Below are 20,193 nucleotides of genomic sequence, written 5' to 3'. Positions count from 1 at the left end.
CTTTTCGCCTCTGACCCAGGGATCCGCACATCAGCCATGAGACAGTCACTGAGACGTATCTGTCAGTTTTTATTAGATTCTGGATAAAAAGACCCCCAATTCCAATCCGGGAGAGCTGGGGCTTCTGTGGGCTGGACAGCCCCCCTGCTCCGCACATCCTTGGCCATCGCGTGTCGGTGGGCTGGCTCTCGGCACCTGGGTTTACGGGTTCACAGACCTCAAGGGCACTCCCCTCCCGAGGACAGCGGTGGGCACGCTGGGCTGCACAGAGGCCAGCTCTGCTCATCGTGGGCTCGGTTCTGGCCCTGGCAGGGACTGGGCAAGGTCAGGTCCCCTCCCTTGGCCGGGCCCCACTGCTGGTCACAGCTGCAGCAGCCAGCATCTGCCTGGGAAGCTGTGCTGCCAGCTTGGCTGCTGCCCCGGGCATGGCGGCCAGTGCCTGCTCCCCGTCTGGGCCGGGCCTGGAGGGACACGTCTCCCAGGAGTGTCCTGGGGACGGCTGGGGGGTCAGAGGAACCAACCCCGCCTCAAGGCTGCACAGCACAGCTGGTCCTGAGCAGAGGCCTTTAACGCTGCCCTGCCGCCCTGGGCCTGACCAGAGGAAGATCACACACGCCAGGAGGGGGGCGGCTGTGTGGTGCCACCACGTCCGCTGGGAGCCGGGCGCCTGGGTGTTTCTTCTTGGTGATGCCACCTGGTCCGCGTGCTGCAGGCGTCCAGGCCCGGCTCACGCAGCCTGTGAGCTTGGGAGCAGGGGCCGGCTCCACTCCGCCTTCAGCCACTGCATCTTCTGCTTGTGCTGCTGGATGGCATCCTGGACCCGGGCATCCATCATGGCCTCGGTGAGGACCCCATCCTCAGAGGCATATGCCATGGCCTGGCAGGGGAAGGGAGCACTGAGGCAGGGCAGCAGAGGGGCTGCCCGCGTGGGGGAAGGGCCTCAGCCTGAGGCTTCTCAGGGCCCACCAGTCACCACTCACCCGTGTAGGCCAGGGCCTGACCCAGGCACAAGGCAGCCTGGCCAGCCCCATCCTTGCTGCACTTGCCGCCCACCATGGAGATGCCCTCCAGAACCCAACTCCTCTGGGGCAGGGGCGGGCGGGGGCAAAACGTGGGCTGCTCTCCGGGGCCTGCGCTCGGCTGCAGGAGGGGCCTGGCCGCTCAGCCCAAGGCGCACGCCAACACGCGGCCGCACACACGCGCTCGCAGGTGACCCTGCAGCCCCGAGCGGCCGCCATCCCTGCGCCCCCGGCTGGCGCCGGTGCTGCCTGCTCCCCTGGCTTCCTCAGTGACTTTCGAAGAAGAGAAACCCAGAGGCCCGCTGTCAGGGAGCAGCCCAGTGCCCAACCGCAGACCGGAGGGCCCTGCCCCGTGGATAGCAGGGCTGCGCTCAGGGCCAGGGAGCAGCCGACAGAACCACCATAGGCCATGCAGACACCAGAGAGAGGCAGAGCCCCTGGAGCCAAACTGCCCTCCACGCGGAGCACCCGGGGCCCCAATGTCTGCAGATGGTTCTCCCAGAACCGCGGGCTGCTGCAGTCCAGGCCGCCGGCGGCACTCTGCACCTGCGATGCCCAGGCTCCCCGGCCGTGCACGTGGGCGGGGGAGCCAAAGTTCGGCTCATCGGGCCCCAGTGTGGTCCACAGCACTTCGGCTGCCAAGGCAGGTCACCTCTGGCCAGGCTGCACGCCTCCTGGGTGACCCAGTGCCCCATCTGCTTCCTGTCACCCAGCTTGTGGCTCTGACATGTGCACTCAAGTGTCCACTGAGCAGGGAGCCCAAGCCAGTCCAGCTGTTTCTCTCTAGGTCCCTCAGGAGCCTCAGCCCACGCAGGACACAGGGAGCAAGTTCCCACCATCCGAGATGACCAGTCACTTTGCTCCCCCAGGCTGGCCCCATCCATGGGACACGGCTGTCCTCAGCACCTGGCTGAAGCTGTGGAGGGAGGGGCCGTCCCTGAGGCCTCCCGCGAGGAGCACGAGTTCTGCAAAGCAGCTGAGGAGGTGGGGTGGCAGCCAGAGGGGGTCCCTGGTGGGAAGGGGCAGGTAGAGGGTGTGCAAGCGACTTTACCAAGGAGAAGCCAGGCGGGCACCACAGTAACCAGGGGATCCAGGCCAACATCCCTGTGACGTGGTGTGGATGTCTGGTGCCCCCTGATACGACGTGACCAGAAGGGGCCCTCACCTCTGGTCTCCTCCAAAATCCCACAATCCCAGTCCGCTCATGAGAAAGCTATCAGACAGACCCAACGAGGGACGTCCTACAGCACTCCTCAAAACTGCCGGGACCGTCAGAAACAAGGGACGCCCGAGAACTGTCACAGCCCAGGGAAGCCCGAGACAGGAGGACTGAATGTCGTGGGCATTTGGGTGGGTTCAGGGAGAGATCACGTCTGAGGTGGAATCGAGGGATGTGGTGAGACGGCCACAGTGTAGAGGGAGCTGTGCTAGCCTTGCGACATTTCTGTGAACCTGGAATTATTCCAAAACAAACAAATTCACTGAAAAAAGCTTAAAGGAGAACTAACACCCATCCTTCTCAAACTCTTCCAAACACTGGGGAGAAAGGAACACTTCCTAACTCACTCTGAGGTCAACATCACCCTGATACTAAAACCAGACAAAACACCACACAGACCCAGACCCTCTGTGAAAACTGATGCAAAACCCTCAACGAAATACTAACAACCAAACTCGGTAGCATACTGAAAGGATTATACACCGCAACCAAGTGGGATTTTTTTCCTGGAGTGCAAGGATGGTTCACCTAGGGAAAAATCAACCTAGGTAAGTATTTAACAGAATGAAGGACAAAAACCACTTGATTGTCTCAATTAATACAGAAAAACATTTGGCAAAATTCAACACCCTTTCTTGATGAAAACAATCAACAAGGGGGAATTCCCTGGCAGTCCAGGGGTTAGGACTCCACACTTTCACTGCCAAGGGCCCGAGTATGATCCCTGGTCAGGGAACTAAGATCCCGCAAGCCGTGTAGCGCAGCCAAACAAACAAACAATAAACTAGGAATATGAGGAAATTTCCTCATCCTGATAAAAGCCGTATAAGAAAACATCAGCAAACATCATGTCAATGGTGAAAGACTGAAAGCTTTTCCTCTGAGATCAGGATCAAGGCAAGGATGCCCGTTTTCACCACTTCCAGTCAACAGAGCACTAGAAATTGTAGACAGATCAATCAAGCAAAAAAAAGAAATAAAAGGGGCTTCCCTGGTGGCGCAGTGGTTGAGAATCTGCCTGCTAATGCAGGAGACACGGGTTCGAGCCCTGGTCTGGGAAGATCCCACGTGCCGCGGAGCAACTAGGCCCGTGAGCCACAACTACTGAGCCTGCGCATCTGGAGCCTGTGCTCCGCAATAAGAGAGGCCACGACAGTGAAAGGCCTGCGCACCGCGATGAAGAGTGGCCCCCACTTGCCACAACTAGAGAAAGCCCTCGCACAGAAATGAAGACCCAACACAGCCATAAATAAATAAATTAAAAAAAGAAAAAAAATAAAAAAATTAAAAAAAAAAAAGTACTCTTTAAAAAAAAAAAAAAAAGAAAAGAAATAAAAGACATCCAGACTGGAAAGGAAGAAGTAAAATTAACTGTCTGCAGGTGATATGATCTTATTATATACAGTAAACCCTAAGTAATAAATTCAGCAAAGTTGCTGGACACAAAATTAACGCACAAAACCATTCGTGTCTCTACACAGTAACACTGAATAATTGGAAAAGAAATTAAGAAAACAATTCAATTTACAACACCATCAAAAACAATAAAATACTTAGGAGTTACCTTACCTAAGAAGGTGAAAGCCTTGTACACTGAAAACTAGAAAATGTTGCTAGAATTAAGGACGTGAAAACATAGAAAAATATCTGTGTTCATGCATTGGAAGACAATGTTGTTATGACGTCAGTACTACCCAACGCAATCTACAGATTCAATGCAATCCCTATCAAAATTTCAATGATGTTTTTCGCAGAAATTAAAAAAAAAAAATCCACCCCAAAATTCATATGCAATCTCAAGGGGCCCCAAGCAGCCAAAACAATCTTCAATAAGAATATGTTGGAAGTCTCACATATCCCGATTTTAAAATCTACTACAAAGCTACAGTGATCAAGACAGTGTGGTACTGGCACTAAGACAGACACAGGCCAGTGGAATAGAACAAAGAGCCCAGAAATAAACCCTCACATATGGTCAAGTGACCTCCAACAAGGATGCTGAGATCACTGAATGGAAACGACAGTCTTTTCAACAAATGGTGCTGGGAAAACTGGATATTCACATACAGAAGAACAAAGTTGTACCCTATATACAAAAATCAACTCTAAAGGGATCAGAGATCTAAACATAAGACCCCAAACTATAAACCTCGTAGATAAAAACAGATGGGAGAAGCTTCCAGACATTGGATTTAGCAATGACTTGTTGGCTACAACAGTAAAAGCAGGTGACAAAAGAAAAAAATAGATAAAAATCGGACTTCATCAAAATTAAATACTTTTGTGCTTCAAAGGACACTATCAACAAAGTAAAAAAGGCAACCCACAGAAAACGGGAAAATGTTTGCAAACTACTATCTGATACAAGGTTAATATCCAGAATACATAAAGAACCCCAACAATTCAACAAGAAAACCTCAAACAACCCGGTTCAAAAAAGGTCAAAGGACTCGAGCAGACCTTTCTCGAAGGAAGACACACACGGCCAACAGGCTCATGACAAGATGCTCAGCATCACTGATCATCAGGGAACGCGAATCAACGGCACAGCGAGACACCACCTCACACCCATGACCGCCATCAAAAAACAGCAACCAGTGTTGGCGAGGATATGGGGAACCTGGGACGCAGGTGCACCACTGCTGTGGAAGACAGTACGGAGGTTCCTCAAAGAGCAGACACAGAATTACCGTGTGACCAGCCATTCCACTTGTGAGAATGTGCACGACAAAACTGCAAACAGGCTAAACGCATTCACAGCAGCACTATGCACAACAGCCAAGAGGTGGAAACCACCGAAGTGCCCACCCACAGCTGGATGCAAGGGGCATCCACCGCACTCTGGGGTACCAGGCGGCCCAACAAGGGAAAAGACTGACACCTGCTGCAGCACGGATGAACCTCGAGGACACTGTGCTCAGTGAATAAGCCAGTTACAGAAGGACAAATCCTGTATGATCCCTCATCAGGCCCCTGGAGGAAGCACACTCAGAGACAGGAAGCAGGAGGGTGGGGGCCAGGGCTGGGGGAGGGAGTGAGTGTCTAATGGGGACAGGGTTTCAGTTCAGAAAGAAGAGAAAGTTCTGGAGACCGGACGGTGGTGATGGTTGCACAACAATGTGAATGTGCTCAGTGCCAGAGCTGTGCATTTAAAAATGGTTAAAATAATGAGTTTTATGTTAAAAAAAAAACCAGTAGGTCCCCATGATAGGTAGCTGCAGGGTAAGAAGCACGGACTTGCACTGGCAAAACCATCACACAGGGGTGGCAGCTGCAGCGGGGTCCACGCGACACCAGCAGGTGGGCTTCAGGGAGCAGACGCACGGGTCCCGGGCTGCTCAGCCCGGAGGGAGGAGGAGGGTGGGCAGGAGCCACCACAGCAGCCCAGCCCCGTGCACCTGGGGCCACAGGGGAGAAACTCCAAGGGGACACACTGACATGTTCTGTCCCAGACGGTGGGACCCCTAAGGCGTTTTGGCCCTCTCTCGCAGGGGGTGGGGGTGGGGGTGGGGACTAGCAGACATGCCCAGGGCCCAGCTGCCCAGGGGCTGGACACACAGGGGGAGCACCCACGGGCTCTGGGCCTCCACGCGCAGACGCTCACCCTCCCACGCGCGTGCGGGGTCCACTACCCTCAGCTCCCCACACGCAGGCACACACAGGCCTGTCCCCTGGTTCCCCAACGAGCAGGGAGGGCAGGGCAGGGCAGGGCAAGGTGGGGGAGGGGAGGTGCGCCAGGGTGTTCCCCACCACTGGGACTGAGCGCCACTGGGACTGAGCATTTGTTGGCCCCGAGCTCACGCTGAAGCCCTAACCCCCAGTGTGGCTGCACGTGGAGATGGGGCTTCTAAGGAAGCGATTCAGGTTGGGTGAGGTCCTAAGGGTGGGGCCCTGATCCTACAGGACTGGCGCCCTTGTACGAAGATACCCCCAAGGGCTCTGCACAAGCACACAGCAAGAAGGCGGCTGGCCGGCAGCCAGGGAGCGGACCCGCATTGGAACCCCCCTCACTGGCATCCTGATTTGGGACCTCCAGCCTCTAGAACCATGAGATGAATGTCTGTTCAAGCACCTGGCTGTGGGATTTTGTCACGGCTGCCCAGGCTAAGCCACCCTGTTCGCCACTTTGTTGGTCGTGGAAACAGCCAACCTCGTGAGGCCTGGTTCCTGAGTGAGGCCAGCCTGGAGCAGAGCACCCTGTGACTCACAAGAGGACAGAGTTTGCAATCTGGAGCTGTTTGTTACAGCAGCATGACCTAGTTCATTCTGACTAATACAGCCCCCCTGTGTATCTGGGCAAGGATGTTCAAATCCAAGCAGATGTCCACTTAGCATTCGTGCTAAGTTGACAGTGGCCAGGTTGTCACGTGGCCACAGACATGAGCCACTCAGCACCCTCCACCTGGCAAGGACCACGGGGAAACTTGTTCTGAATGGCTGCACCCAAGGCTCCTGGGGGTCAATGGGCTTCCCTGCCCTGGGCACCCTTGGAACCACTGCTGGGATGTTTCAGATGAAAGCCTGGGTATTGGGAATGACAAGGGCCACTCTGGCCTGTGTGCCCTGAGCCACAAGGTGAAGATGGAATCACCTCCCGTGGTCCAGCTGTCCTCAGACCCTCAGGACTCAGCAAACCCATCCAAAAAGCCAGAACACCTGAGGCCTTCACGCCCCCGCAGACAGTCCTGAAGGCAGGAGTCTCCCTCTAGGGGCTGGGAAGGAGACGCCTGACTCCTTATCAGGTCAGTCACCTCCTGGCTCCTCATGTCCTGTGCCCTCGGATGAGCCCACCGACAGCTCACGGATGCTCCATCCCCGGCCCAGGCTGTGTCCCCCTGACCCTCCACCCATCTGCAGTTTGCTGTGCCAACTGTCCTGGGCCCCAGCTTGGGACAAAGCCCAGGTTCCTAAGACGCTGAGCTTGATGACCACCGGACATGCTGCTGATTTGAGAGGGCCCCGTCTGACCTGGGCCAGAATGACACTGGGAAGGACCATAATATGCGAAGCCACGGACGGCCCTGGCCCATCCTCCCTGCTGCGGGAGGCAGAGAAGGGTGGTGGCAGGAAGGGAGGGCATCATGTCACATCTGTGCAGAAAATCACTCAGAAACATCCTGGTGGGGGGGAGGTGCAGGTGCCAGCCCAGTCACCTTTCGACCACTCTGAGGGCCCCTGGCTCGGTCGGGCCCTGGCCTGCGGGGCGCATCCCCGGCTCACCTGCCACGCCACAGCAAGCTGGGAGATCTCCCGGCCCGACATGCCCTCCGTCAGCTGTGCGATCTCTGAGCACTTCTTCCCGTAGTCAAACTGGGCCAGTTTCAAGCGCCTGGTAAAGAGTTCCCAAGTGATGCCTGGGCGCCTGCAGGACCCGGGCCAGAGCAGAGACCCGTGAGGGACCCAGGCTCCCACACAGACGGAGAGCAGGAGCCTGTGCTGGGAAACCCCAGGCGGGACATGTCCGACCCCCTCACTTTAATGAGCTACCCCCTGCCCAACGTCCACTGCTGGGGCCAGGTCTGGCCGTTCCACCTTCCTACCCTGCTGGGCATATGTCCCTTCCTCGTGGAGCCCAAGACGGGGCCCGGGGAGGGGCACATGCTGGGCTCAGGGGCGGCCGTGGGACCACTCAGGATGTGTAAGAACAGAGAAGCTCCGGGGGCCTGTTCCCAGCTCCACCGCCTGCCTGGGGACAGGGGCCCCGCCCAGCACTCAGACAGCAGCCGAACTCCTAATCCCGCCCCCGCATGCGGACCCCAGGCCCAGTCAGGCCTGGCTGAAGGCCCAAGAGAGCCCGCTCAGACTCCTGTGAAAAAGTCCTCAGGACCTCAGGCTGCGTGCAGTGTCCAGGCTGCAGCTGGGCTAGGACGTGCCACCGGGAGCTGGAGGCAGGCTGGGGAGGTGGGGGACTGGGGCCAGCCAGGGGCAAAAGGGAAAAGAGACCCAGATAAGAGAGCTTGGGGGCAGCTGACAGACGGGTGGCAGGGGCAGGCAAAGCCCGCCGCAGAACAGAAGTCGGCTCGGCAGCGCCAGGTGGGAACCAGGTCAGTGGGGCTGAGATCTGGTCCCCGGAGAGGGTTACAAATAGACCAGCGCTGGCTTATCTGGAACGCTCCCGACAACAGTGAGAGGGCCTGGACGAGCAGGGAGGGCACCCCCGACCTGGTGGGCCCTGCTGTGTGCTGGGGAGGGGCCCAGAGGGAGGCTCAGCAAGGCCAGAAACGGGCCGTCACAGTCCATCACTGCCAGGGCCTGTCTGCGGCCTGGATCTGAGCGTTTCAAAGGCAGGACGGGGCAGCAGGGCCACCAGTGATGGGCGGTCATGACCCCACACGTGAAACCCAGGGGCACGGTGACGGGCAGGGAGCGGCTGTGGTGGCGGGGACACTTACTGCTTTCCTTCTGTGGCTGGTTTAAGAACATACTTGTCAAAATACATTCTCACCAGGCGCTCCCGCTCCTCCCGCCGAGGCAGGTCGAAGCGGACCATCTCGCCGATGCGGTCATTGATGGCCCAGTCAAGCTGCTCGGGCTGGTTGGTGGCCAGGACCAGCATGAACCTGCAGCCGGCGCACGGCGAGAGCTCAGGGTTCCGGGCCAGCAGAACCCACCGCGCGGTTTCCTAACACGCGAGACCCCGCCGCACGGGCGCTGCCCTCTGCCTCCCATCCCTCCCCGTCTTGCCCCAGCTCATGCTTCTCCCCGACTGGTGGCCCAGCCACGGAAGCCTCCCTGTGTGCAGGAGGGACGGGGACGCAGGGGCCCAGGTCTGAGACAGACCCCTGCCCCTCCCACACCAAGTGCTGGGGTCTTGAAGCCTGGGGTTCAGCTAAGCAGAGGTGCCAACTCAGCAGGAACTCGACACGCCCCCCGGGGGTCTCACTGCGGGTAGGGTCTCCACCGGCAGCAGCTGCAGCGGGCAAGACTAGTGGGTCTGGCGTGGCAGCCACCTGGCTGACCGGCAGGGCTAGATGCCACCAGCGGGCAGGGGGCTGAGGGGCCAGCCCAACCCTAGGGCAACCTGCGACCTGGGGCCCCTGGCTGTGGGGAGGGCCCCTGGCTGTGGGGAGAGCCCCTGACAACGCATCTCATGGGCAGCCGGAAATGCCCAGGGCCTGAGCCAAGGGCAGTGGCCTGTGGACGGGCCTGTGCCCCTCGGCTCTGCCTCAGAGTCCCCAGCACGTTGTCTCCGCAGCTCCACAGACGCCCCACGGCGCCCAACTGGCCATCCCACTGCGTCCGGCCACGTGGGTCAGGCGTGAGCCTGCTCGGTCGGCCGCCCCGCAGCAGCCGCGTGAGCTGAGGCAGTGCCACGGCCCCCGCACACGGGTTCTCCTCACTTGCTGCTGTGCTGGCCCGTCCGGTGCAGGAACGCGTTCAGGGTGGCCCTGAGGTCCTCGCTGATCTTCTCCTGCAGAGAGAAAAGTCCGGCGTCAGGTCTGCACGCCGGAGTTCTATAAGCAGCCACGGGGGCGCTAAGGAAAGGCTCCGCAGAAAGGCGCAGCCCCCGCTCGTCCACGACAGAATGAATCTAAATTCGAAGGCTGAAGCTTGACTCCAAAAAGACGCTAAACTTCCACTTTTCAAACAAAATGGACGAAGAAAGCGCAGCTGAGGAGCAGGTTCCCGGTGACCTTCCCAGAAGTGCAGACGCCGCGGCCCGGGCCGCCCGCCCTGCCTGCTCCCCGGCGGCCGGCCCGGCCCAGGCCAGAGGGCGGCCTCCAGACACTCACAGTCGCTCGCTTCCTGAGAAAGGCGTCTGCTTCGTCCACGAAGAGCAGGAGGCTGCAAGGGCAGGGCCGTGTGAGCCGGGTGGGGCACGGCCCCGCGGGAACCCCAAACCTCGCGCTGCCCCCACCGGGACCCAGACCTTGGCCGCAGACGGGGGCGTGTCAAGTGCCAGTGTCACGAGAAAGTAACTAAAAACAGGCTGGTGACCCCTTGTCTTAAACGTTTTAAAGTCTCCGGGACTGGGCCTCCCTGGTGGCGCAGTGGTTAAGAATCCGCCTGCCGGGACTTCCCTGGTGGCACAGTAGTTAAGAATCCGCCTGCCAATGCAGGGGACACGGGTTCAGGCCCTGGTCCGGGAAGATCCCACATGCCGCGGAGCAACTAAGCTCGTGCGCCACAACTACTGAGCCTGCGCTCTAGAGCCCATGAGCCACAACTACTGAGCCCACGTGCCACAACTACTAAAGCCCATGCACCTAAAGCCTGTGCTCTGCAACAAGACAAGCCACTGCAATGAGAAGCCCGCACACCACAACAAAGAGTAGACCCCGCTCGCTGCAACTAGAGAAAGCCCGCACGCAGCAACCCTAACCCTAACCCAATGCAACCAAAAATAAATAAATAAATAAATAAATAAATAAAATTTAAAGAAAAAAGAAAAAAAAAAAAAAGAATCCACCTGCCAATGCAAGGGACATGGGTTCGAGCCCTGGTCCAGGAAGATCCCACATGCTGAGGAGCAACTAAGCCCGTGCGCCACAACTACCGAGCCTGCGCTCTAGAGACCGTGAGCCACAACTACTGAGCCCGTGAGCCACAACTACTAAGCCTGCACCCTACAGCCCACGAACCACAACTACTGAGCCCGTGCGCCACAACTACTGAGCCTGCATGCCACAACTACTGAAGCCCACGCGCCTAGAGCCCGTGCTCTGCAACAAGAGAAGCCACCACAATGAGAAGCCTGCGCACTGCAAGGAAGAGTAGCCCCCGCTCGCCGCAACTAGAGAAAGCCCACGCGTAGCAACGAAGACCTAACGCAGCCAAAGATAAAATAAAACTAAGTCTCTGGGACCAAGAGGCTCCCGGACCTTGGGGACAGGCTGTGGGGAAAGTCACCAACCCCCCTTCCCAGCAGGAGCCCCAGGGCCACCCAGGAGGCACCCGGCTCACCCTCGCCGGCTGGTGCTGGCCCAGTCGAAGACCTTGTGCATGGCGGTCACGCCGTCCCGCCCCATGGGGGTCACATCCCCACCCGTCATGATGGCGTAGTCCATGCCTGAGTGCAGCGCGAGTTTCTGGGTGGGAAAGGCACTTTAACGTGTGCTCCGTCTGCCCTCCACCTCACCTCCCCACCTCCCCGGTCGCTGGGGGCCAGACCGCGTGTGGGGAGATGCCCTGCCTGGAAGAGCTGGGTAGGGGCCACCTCCCATGTGTCCCCTGCCCACAGCACCTCTTCCCAGTAGGTGAGACTCCACAACCCCCAACTACTGTGCCCTCACCCTGGCAAACAACGTCTTGCCAGTCCCAGGTGGTCCATACATCAGGATATTCCGGTATAGACTCCTGTTCTTCTTGGTGTTCCTCGTGGCAATGGCGATGTCCCGCACGCGAGCCTCCAGGCTGGGCTGCCATGGGACATGCAGGTTTGGGGGTGCTCTGCTACTGAGTCCATCCCTCCTGAGCGCCTGGGTCTGCGCGAGAGGCCGCCTCTCCCTGGCTGGGGCTCAGCCAGGAAACCGGACTCCAGGAAGGTGGAGCAGCCCCGCCCGGGCGGGAAGGTCCCAGGGAGAGGCAGCCTCACTTACGCTGAGGACGACGCCCTCCAATGCGTCCTGAGGCTTACTGAGGAGCCGCCTGCTGACCTGCGGGGGGCGGGGGTATCAGGGTCAAGGGCGGCGCCCACGGTGCAGCCACCCCAGAACACGCGTTACCAGCTTTCCTGGAGAAGGCCGGCAGGGGAGACTGTCGGCGACGCTGACCTCTAGCGACGGCCCACAGCACTGCCCGTGGGTGCACAGCACCCATGCCAGGCAAGAAGCCTGGCTCCCCTTGAGGAAGGCAGCCGACACCGGGCTGCTTCCAGCAACTTCTCTTACGGGAAGATGGCTTGCTGGAGCCCCAGGAGTTTGTATACAACCTCCAGCCCACTCAGGGGGATGGTCACGCCGACAGACCCACAGAGGGACAGAGCGGACGGGCGTGAGGGTCCCCCCAGTGCTGATGCCACACGGCCAGAGGAATAGCATCAAGAAGAAAAAGCCAAATGCAAATCAGTGAGCAGGAGAACAGGGCAGTACTTGGGTAAAAAGGGGAAGGGGCCCCGTGTGTGATTCGGCTGTAAGGCCACCCGGACCCAGGAGGCCCGCGGTTACCTGCACAGGGTGCCTCAGCAGCTCCAGCAGCGTGATTCGAGAGGTCTCCCGCACCAGGGACGGCTTCCCCAGACGGGTCTCCACGTAGCGCCCTATGGCCGACGTGGCGTTCTTGGCGGAATAGATGCCAGCGGCCAGCAGCGTCAGCCCAGCCACCTGGAACAGGGCAGAGGAGGCAGGTGGCGCCCACCCCATCCCCGGCAGAAAAGAGGGGCTCCCCCACCAGCTCCCTGAGTCTCAGCTGGGCCGCACCAGTACCTTTCCAAAGGGCAGGCACTGGTGTGGAGATGAAACGGATGCCCGGCACCCCTCCCACACCCTCCTCCCAGCCCCACCAGGGCCAACACTGAGCTGTTCCGAGCGCCCCAAACGCAAAGGCCGCATCACTTGTGGCTTTCCAGTGGCAGTGGGGGGCGCGGGAGCAGCGACCACCTCAGCCGTAGGTCTGTGAACGCTCAGAGCACCAGGCGCCTCTCACGGCCAGCAAAGACCCCGACACGTGACACAGACCGCAAGGAAAACGGCAGCGGTGTTTACCGTGGCTGTCACTTTGTCCCAGTCTGTCACAAAGGCATGGAATCCTTCACCAAACACGGTGCCAGCCGTCCTGCAGGGGAAGCAGTGGCATGACCAGGAAGGAACCGGGCTGTGCCCGCACGCCTAGCCCAGGCTCTAAGGTCAGCCCCAAAGGTCACCGCAGAAGGACCGGCCAGGGGAGTAGCGGGGTGCCTGCTCAGGGGAAGGGGCAAGAGGATGCCCGCGGGGCACGGCCTCACCTGATGGACTCCAGGATGGTCTGGCGGTGCTCAGCTGCCTTCAGGCGGATCTGCTCGCGGGTGATGTCGGCGTTGTCGCGCTCAGCCTTGGCCCGGGCACGCGCCTCGGCCTCCACCCGCAGCATCTCGTTCTTGTGCCGGAGCTCCATCTCCCGCTCCACGGTGGCTGCCGTGGGAGAGCGGGGTGCAGCGCTCAGCCCGAGGCCCGCGGCCCCCCGACCCAGCGCTGGGGCTGAAGAGCAAGCCCAGGGCACCCCCCCACCCCCCTCGCCCGAGGGGCTCAGCACGCCCGCTGCTTCATGCCGCTTGGGAAGCGGAGGACCTAAAGCGAGGCCCGTGAGCTCCCAGGCCCGGGCCCTACCTCGCCGCAGGGCCTCCTGCTTCTGCACCGACTCCTCCTGCTTCCGTAGGTTCTCCTCGTTGAGAAGTTGCTGAACAGGAGCCACAAGGGGAAGGGAAGAGCTTCGAGATTAGGAAACGGTCAACATCACACCAACAGGTTAGCTGCTCCGGCCTCAGAGATGTCCCATCGCCCCGGGGGCTCCGACCCCAGGGGACGGTCACCTTGAGGCCTGCAGGCTGCACGGCCCGGGGCGGGAGCCGCGGCCCCCAGCCTAGCTCGGCCTCAGAGCAGCCCTGACCCACAGCTGTCCTCACAAAACAGGCTTTTGGCTGGACTGTTTAATTTAAGAACTAAAATGCCCACAACAGGCTCGACGTTTGAATGCCCCCCACAGACCCGTCAGCCAGGGTCCCACCCGGGAGACCCTCCGGGCGGCGCGGGCAGACCCCCACCCCTCCCACACAGCGGTTGCTGCCGGGCGGCCCCCGCCCTCGGGGAAGACGGGCCGCCGGGCAGAGCTCACCTGCTGCCTCAGCTGGTCCTCGTAGCGCTGCCGGGAGAGCCTGTCCTGGTACTGGGCCCTCTAGGGAGGGAGAGGGCGGTGTGAACACGGCCCGGCGCAGAAGCCAAGGGCCCCGCCAAGCGCCCCGCGCCCCCACCCCCGCCTCCTCACGGCCTGGTGCTGCCGCGTCTCCTCGCTCAGGGTCTTCCTCCGCTCCTCGGCCTGCGCGCGGATCTGCTCGCCCTTCAGCTGCTCCACGGCCGCCTCGTACTCCTGCGCGACACACCGGCCGCCCTGAGCCCAGGGCCCGGCCAGGCCTCCCGCCCCAACGCCCCTCCCCGGCGCAGGCTCCAAAGGAGCCGGACGGTCTGTGCAGCCCCTGGGCAGGGATGCAGCCCGGCCTGCACCCCACAGGCCTGTGGGCGCTCAGCTGCAGCCTCACCTAGGCCCGGGAGGACCCAGACCCACAGGCAGAGAGAAGCCAGGAAAACGGACAGGACCAGGCCCCAAAGCAGCCAGACGATCTCCTGGGGCGCCTGTCACTCCCCCAGCCCCCTACACCGTTTCCGCTGGGCTTATGCCACGTGCTCGCTTTCTGATTCGCTTTACAACAGCCCGTGGTGGAGGGCAGAGCCTGCGCCTTTCCTACGCTCGCTCACTCCGTGCTCAGAGTGACCCTCGGGGAGACCAGACTCCTCACCCACACCTGCCCTTCCAGATAGTTCTGTGCAAAACTCAGGCCACACAGCTGTCTCTGATCCCCGCTTCCCTCAAACCCTAGAGGGAGGCGCTGCACCCACCGCCCATGCTGTCTTGTCTGTCTGTCCGGGGGCCCCTCAGCCTCGGGGCTGCAGCCCACCTCTGCCAGCACCACGCCCACACTCACCCTGAGCTTGGCCTGATGTTCCAGCTGAAGCGTCTGCTCCTGCATCTGTGCCAGACTCAGTGCCTCCTTGGCGTGTCCTGCAGCGGGGGCAGGTGTGTGGGCATCCGGACACCGGGCAAGTGTTCACGAGTGCCAGGGGCTGCTCAGGGACACCACAGCCCACCTCGACCTGAGCGCACGCGTGGCCGCCCTGGTTCCTGCTCAGACCTGCTCAGCCACCCCTCCCTCCAAGGGCCACCTATGTATATGCTCCATCCCCAACAGAAATCGTGTGTGTGAGATCCGCCCCCCAGGGGACTGTCACATTCCAAAGGGTTCCATCAGAGAGGCTGCCCCCGCCCACCTGTTGACAGCAGGAGGGTCAACATGGTGGTCGTTTCCCCATTAAACAAAAAGCAAGCCTGTGGCTAGAACGTCCTTTATTTTTCAAGTGCAAACATTTTTCCTGAGCCTCTGATACCTGTTGCTGATTCACAGACAGGCGAGAACGTAAGGGGCAAACGAGGATTAAACCAGAAAGAAGGGACTTCCCTGGTGGTCCAGTGGCTAAGACTCCGTGCTCCCAGTGCAGGGGGCCCGGGTTCGATCCCTGGTCAGGGAACTAGATCCCACGTGTCACAACTACGAGTTCACATGCCGCAACTAAGAGCTGGTGCAGCCAAATAAATAAATGTTAAAAAAAAAAAAAACCAAAACCCAGAAAGAAGCCGATGCACGCAGGCTGACAGCTCTTCACAGGCCACATGTTAGAAACACGTGTGTGTGTGACTGACGTCTTCCAGGTGTATTCTCTTCATCAGTGGAATGCACATGTGGAAATACGTGAGTGTCCGGTGCTCTCCTTGCTAAAAAAGCCTGCACGTCGGGCCTCTCTAATAGATCCGTGATGACACGGTTCTCCTATGCGCCATGCTTCACTACAAAAACTTTCTAACACATAAAAGCACGGAGAGAAGGTTGGGACCCCATGAGCCCACCCCCCTGATGCTACCACGCTCCCAGGTTGCTGCCCACACATCCACCCTTCTACCCCCCACCACAATCTGTCTTATTTTTTGAGGCCTTCAAGGTAAGCTGCAGACCCCAGGACCCCAAGCTGCAGCACCTGCGTCACTGACTACAGCGTAACCCCTGGGGCTCGCCGGCTCCAAGCACGTGTTAGGCATGTGGTGGAAGCTCTAGGGCTCAGAGGTAGGCTGGGGCCCATGGTCTGGCTTCAGAGTTTGGGGAGGACCTGCAGCTGGCCTGCCTACTCACGCCGTGCCCTTTGGCAGGTAGGCTGGCCGCTCCAAGCACCTTGCCCGCCAATGGAGCAGGGCGCTCCCTCCCCCGACCCGTGGAGTGAGGTGGAGAAAGCACGTAAATCGCTCAGCGCAGGCCCCCTCGAGCCCCCCAGTCACAAGCTACGACCTCAGAGTCAGCCTTCACATTCCAAAAGGAGGCAAACTTTGAAATTCTGGGCACGGTGAATGGGCCAACCCCCTCAACAAACCTAAGAAATTAGGTCTCGTGTCAGAAGTCTGTCGTCATCTGAGGTTTCTTGAAACCCAACCATTGTCTCTCAAGCTCCTCTGCAAGCCTCTCTTCAATCATCAGATGATGACTGAAATTATCTTGCAAACCTAATACATCTAATATACTTAATACCCACTCTGAGGAGGAGAGTGTTCCAGCTAGGCCTAAGGAAACAGGCTGCTCTGGGCCCAGGCCCAAATAGCCACATGTTTTGAATGTCCCTCCCAGGATCTGAGAACCAGAAAGGCTGGAGACCTTTGCCCAGGATGTTCTCGTGGCCCCAGCGGGAAGGCGGGGACTGAGCCACAAAGTGCCAGGCCACCCCCTCCTCAGACAGGAAAATTGTGCTCACCTCTGCTCACAACAATGCTGCTCTATAAGATCTCCTTTGAGAATAGAGCACCTCTGCTTAAAAGTTTAAGAGCCACTGTATCCTTTCAGCTATTATCTACTCAGCATGTGCTATATTCCAGACCCTTAATCTTGATCTGGACACAAACTGTTAAAGCCACAGGAAAAAAGAAGGTTGTAAGAAAAACCCATGGGCTTAGTGAAGGTACACTCACCGCTGATGTCTTGAGGGCCTGGGTCAGGAAGGTCATCAACTGGCCCAGGGCTGCTTTATCTGTTGCTTTATAGACCTCGCCTACCTGAACGCTAGCCTTTTCCAATGATAAATGCAAATCTGCTTTATTTCCCTTAAGACCAACGACCCTCAAACACGTCTCCTTTCTTAAGCGGAAAACTGCCGAGCAACCACCGCGGACGGATCCCCGATCTGGCCACCCTTGGCCGTTCCACGTGGAGACGGCAAGAGGCGGTAACTGGAGACCAGGGTGCAGCCCTGCCAGCTGCTACCTGTAGCCTCTGAGTCCCCTCGGCACCGGTTTCCCCACTTGAAGGACGCGTGACAACTGGGAAGATGCCAGAGGGTCAGGGGATCCCGAACCTCCCTGCACGCAGGGTGGCTCCGGCGGGCTTACCGCTGGAGACCGGTTTCCCCCCGACGGCCACTCGCCGCTCGATCCCTCAGACCATTAAGGGCCACCGTGCCCCCGAGCCCGCCGCCCGGCCGCCCTGCCCGCGCCCACACCCCGCACTCACGCGAGTGCTCCAGCTCGCGTGCCGCCTTGGCCGCGCGCTCCAGGCCCGTCGGGTCGAAGTTGCTCCATTTGTCCTTGGGCGCAGGCCGGTCCCCCGCGCCGCGGTCCCCGCCGCCCTCGGCCCCGGGCTGCACGGGCGGCAGGGGAAGCGGCGGCCCCGCGCCTTCGCCCTTGGGGCCCTTGATGCCGAAGAGCCACGACATGGCTCGCGAGCGCCACGCGTCGCCGCCGCCGCCGGAACCCGGAGCCGTGTGGACGCGCGCGGCGCAGAGCACGGTCCACGCGCCGCGAGCCGGCGGTAGAGACTGCGCAGGCGCGGCGGCAGCCCTTCCTCCCGGGCGACGGATGCGCGTGAGGTCCATGTCCCCCGCGCGGCCCTCGGATTGGCTGCGAGAACCGTGACGTCACGGCATCGCTGCAGCGATTGCAGGAGCTGCGGAGGGGGCGGGTAGGCCGTCAGGGGGCGGGGCGAGGTGCCAGGTGACCGGGGTTGGTCAGGGACGAAATTGAGGGTCTGGGCGCGTGCGCGCCCTTGGGTACGTCATTTCCGCGTGGCAACGACACCAGCCCCGTTGCTATGGGCGCCCACAGAGTTCCGGCCCCCGGGGCCGCAGAGAGGCCAGTGCTGGAGCCGAGGCCACTTGATTGATGCGCGGCGTCCCGACCGAGGGAGAGGCTACGAGAGGAAGAGTGTGGGACGCGGCCGATAGGCGGGGGAGGACCCCGCCCGGGGCGGGCGCGGGGTCGGGGGGCCGGGGACTGGGGCCGAAAGCAGGTGCGGGCGCCGCGGGCTGAGCGGCCCCCTCGGACACCGGAGCACGGGCCGGCCGTGTCCAGCGCAGGGCGGGCCGCCCTACGGGCCGGGAGTGTCCGGCGCGGGGCAAGCCGGCCCGGTGCTTAGTGGGTCTCGGTGCTAGCGCATAGTCAGTGCTACGGAGATGATGGAAGGGCGGAAGCGCGGCCCCGGCCAATCTCCCGCAACCGTCAGTAGAATGAAGGGGTTTCCCTTGCCTCCTCTTCGGCGTCACAGCAAAACTCAGCGGTCCGTGGCTGTAGGTAAAGTGGCTCCCAAGGGAGGGGACAGAGCTCTGCAACCCCAGAAGTATGGGACGGCAGAGCCCCCGAGGCCCCACAGAGGGCGCCCTCGCGCAAGGAGAGCTCCTCAAGGCCCAGGGGTCCTGGCTCTGGTCACTGCCTGGTGAGGTTTCTCCTTGGGAACCCCCAGAGGCCACGTGCCTGCTTCAGGGACCAAGGTGCAGGCTGGACCGCCTGGGGCAGAGGGAGACAAGGATGGACACAGGCCAGCCTTGCTCTAGAACCCAGTGTCCAAAGTTAGCAGAGATTTCTTCTTGGGCCAATATCCAAGTTGCCCCTGCGTTCTTTCCCTGATGGAATTTGTTGAGTTCCCAGTATTATACGGAGTTTCTCCACTAGATTGAAAACAGTCTTAATCTTAAGCCTGAAGAAAAATAGGAAAAAAAAAAATCTAAGATAATTCTGTCTGGGGTTTGTCGTTTGTTTCGTTTCCCCAAATGAAGAGAAAAACCAAAGATGTCCCTCATTGGCCATCATCAAGGTCTCTACAGACCAGCCACAAACCATACAGCCAATAGAACCCCAGGCTGGCTTCGCTGGATAAAGAAGAAATGGTTAAGAGAGGTGAGGTCCTGGGTCACAGGCAACTCTCTAGCTCCATCCACAGGCCAGCATTTGGAAAGCTTGTGTACTTTTGTATGACAAGGAGTAATTGAAAATAAAGCTCTGCGTTTAAAAAGTCAGTTTCAGGGACTTCCCTGGTGGTCCAGCAGTTAAGACTCCATGCTCCCAATGCAGGGGCCCTGGGTTGGATCCCTGGTCGGGGAACTAAGACCCTACATACCCCAACTACTGAGCCTGCATGCCGCAACAAAGGGCCTGCATGCTGCAACGAAGACCCAGCACAGCCACAATAAATAAAAAAATAACAAAAAATTAAAAAGTAATAATAATAAAAATTATTTTAAAATAAAATAAAGATCCCGCATGCCGCAACTAAAGATTCCGCACGCTGCAACTAAAACAAACAAACAACAAACAAAAAATCCCACATGCTGCAATTAAGACCCAGGGCAGCCAAATAAATATATATTTCTTTAAGTCAGTTTCACAAAAAAGTCAGTTTCGTTTAACTTGGCTTAAAAAACAGAAATCTTAAGTTGTTGTCTTAAGATTTAAGTGCTTGCACTCCCTCCCTTTGATGGAGGGGTTCCTTCCAGTTTCCCTCATCAGAGCAGTGCGGCTCACACTTTCCGATTTCCAATGGACCACGCAGAATGTCCCGTCCACTTGTGTTTATCACTTAAAGTCTTAGGTGGAAGCCACTAGGCAGGACAGACACAGCTTTCCTAAAGACACTAAGTTAATAAAAGGGAATTAGGATGATGCTTTCTACCTGACGTGTTCATGTTTGACAAACGTGGGGTTCTCAGCCGCCCATGCTGCGCTGTTTTGCTGACAGGATTCCCCCAACATCCCCCCTCCCCACAGGACATTTTTTTTTCTCTGAAGGAGTCCTCCAGCTTTGAAGACCTGGAGGAGAGACTGCAGAAGTTAAAGGTGCAGGTGGACAGCTTGGCCTCCAGCCTGACCTTGAGCCCAGGGTGAGGGGACAGAGCTGCCCCCGAGAGCCCAAGCCAGCAGGAGCAGAGTGGGCCCCACCCAGGCCCAGTGCAGAGGACTCTGCCC

The 20,193-nt window shown here is 59.2% G+C and overlaps 1 protein-coding gene across 2 annotated transcripts; it reads right to left on the bottom strand.

Annotated features, from left to right (window-relative positions):
* Positions 1–48: 48 nt before the first annotated feature.
* LOC118890169 (ATPase family AAA domain-containing protein 3) lies at positions 49–17,776 on the bottom strand. 2 transcript variants are annotated; one of them, XM_036842581.1, is made up of 16 exons: positions 17,471–17,776; positions 14,852–14,928; positions 14,137–14,238; positions 13,987–14,046; positions 13,482–13,551; positions 13,121–13,286; positions 12,882–12,951; positions 12,345–12,500; positions 11,778–11,834; positions 11,472–11,597; positions 11,143–11,267; positions 9,972–10,023; positions 9,579–9,649; positions 8,631–8,798; positions 7,459–7,600; positions 49–877 (listed from the first exon to the last, which is right to left on the bottom strand). In XM_036842581.1, the coding sequence occupies exons 1-16, from the start codon at positions 17,670–17,672 to the stop codon at positions 728–730; spliced, it is 1,794 nt and encodes a 597-aa protein (XP_036698476.1). In that variant the 5' UTR covers positions 17,673–17,776; the 3' UTR covers positions 49–727. The 2 variants fall into 2 exon arrangements, with proteins under 2 accessions (XP_036698476.1, XP_036698484.1); XM_036842589.1 differs by having other exon boundaries at positions 7,459–7,567; positions 17,471–17,775.
* Positions 17,777–20,193: the final 2,417 nt, after the last annotated feature.

This window comes from Balaenoptera musculus, chromosome 1, assembly GCF_009873245.2.
Source record: "Balaenoptera musculus isolate JJ_BM4_2016_0621 chromosome 1, mBalMus1.pri.v3, whole genome shotgun sequence".
Taxonomy (NCBI): Eukaryota; Metazoa; Chordata; class Mammalia; order Artiodactyla; family Balaenopteridae; genus Balaenoptera; species Balaenoptera musculus.
The sequence above is the reverse complement of the archived record's forward strand: the minus strand, read 5'-3'. Positions and strand labels throughout refer to the sequence as shown.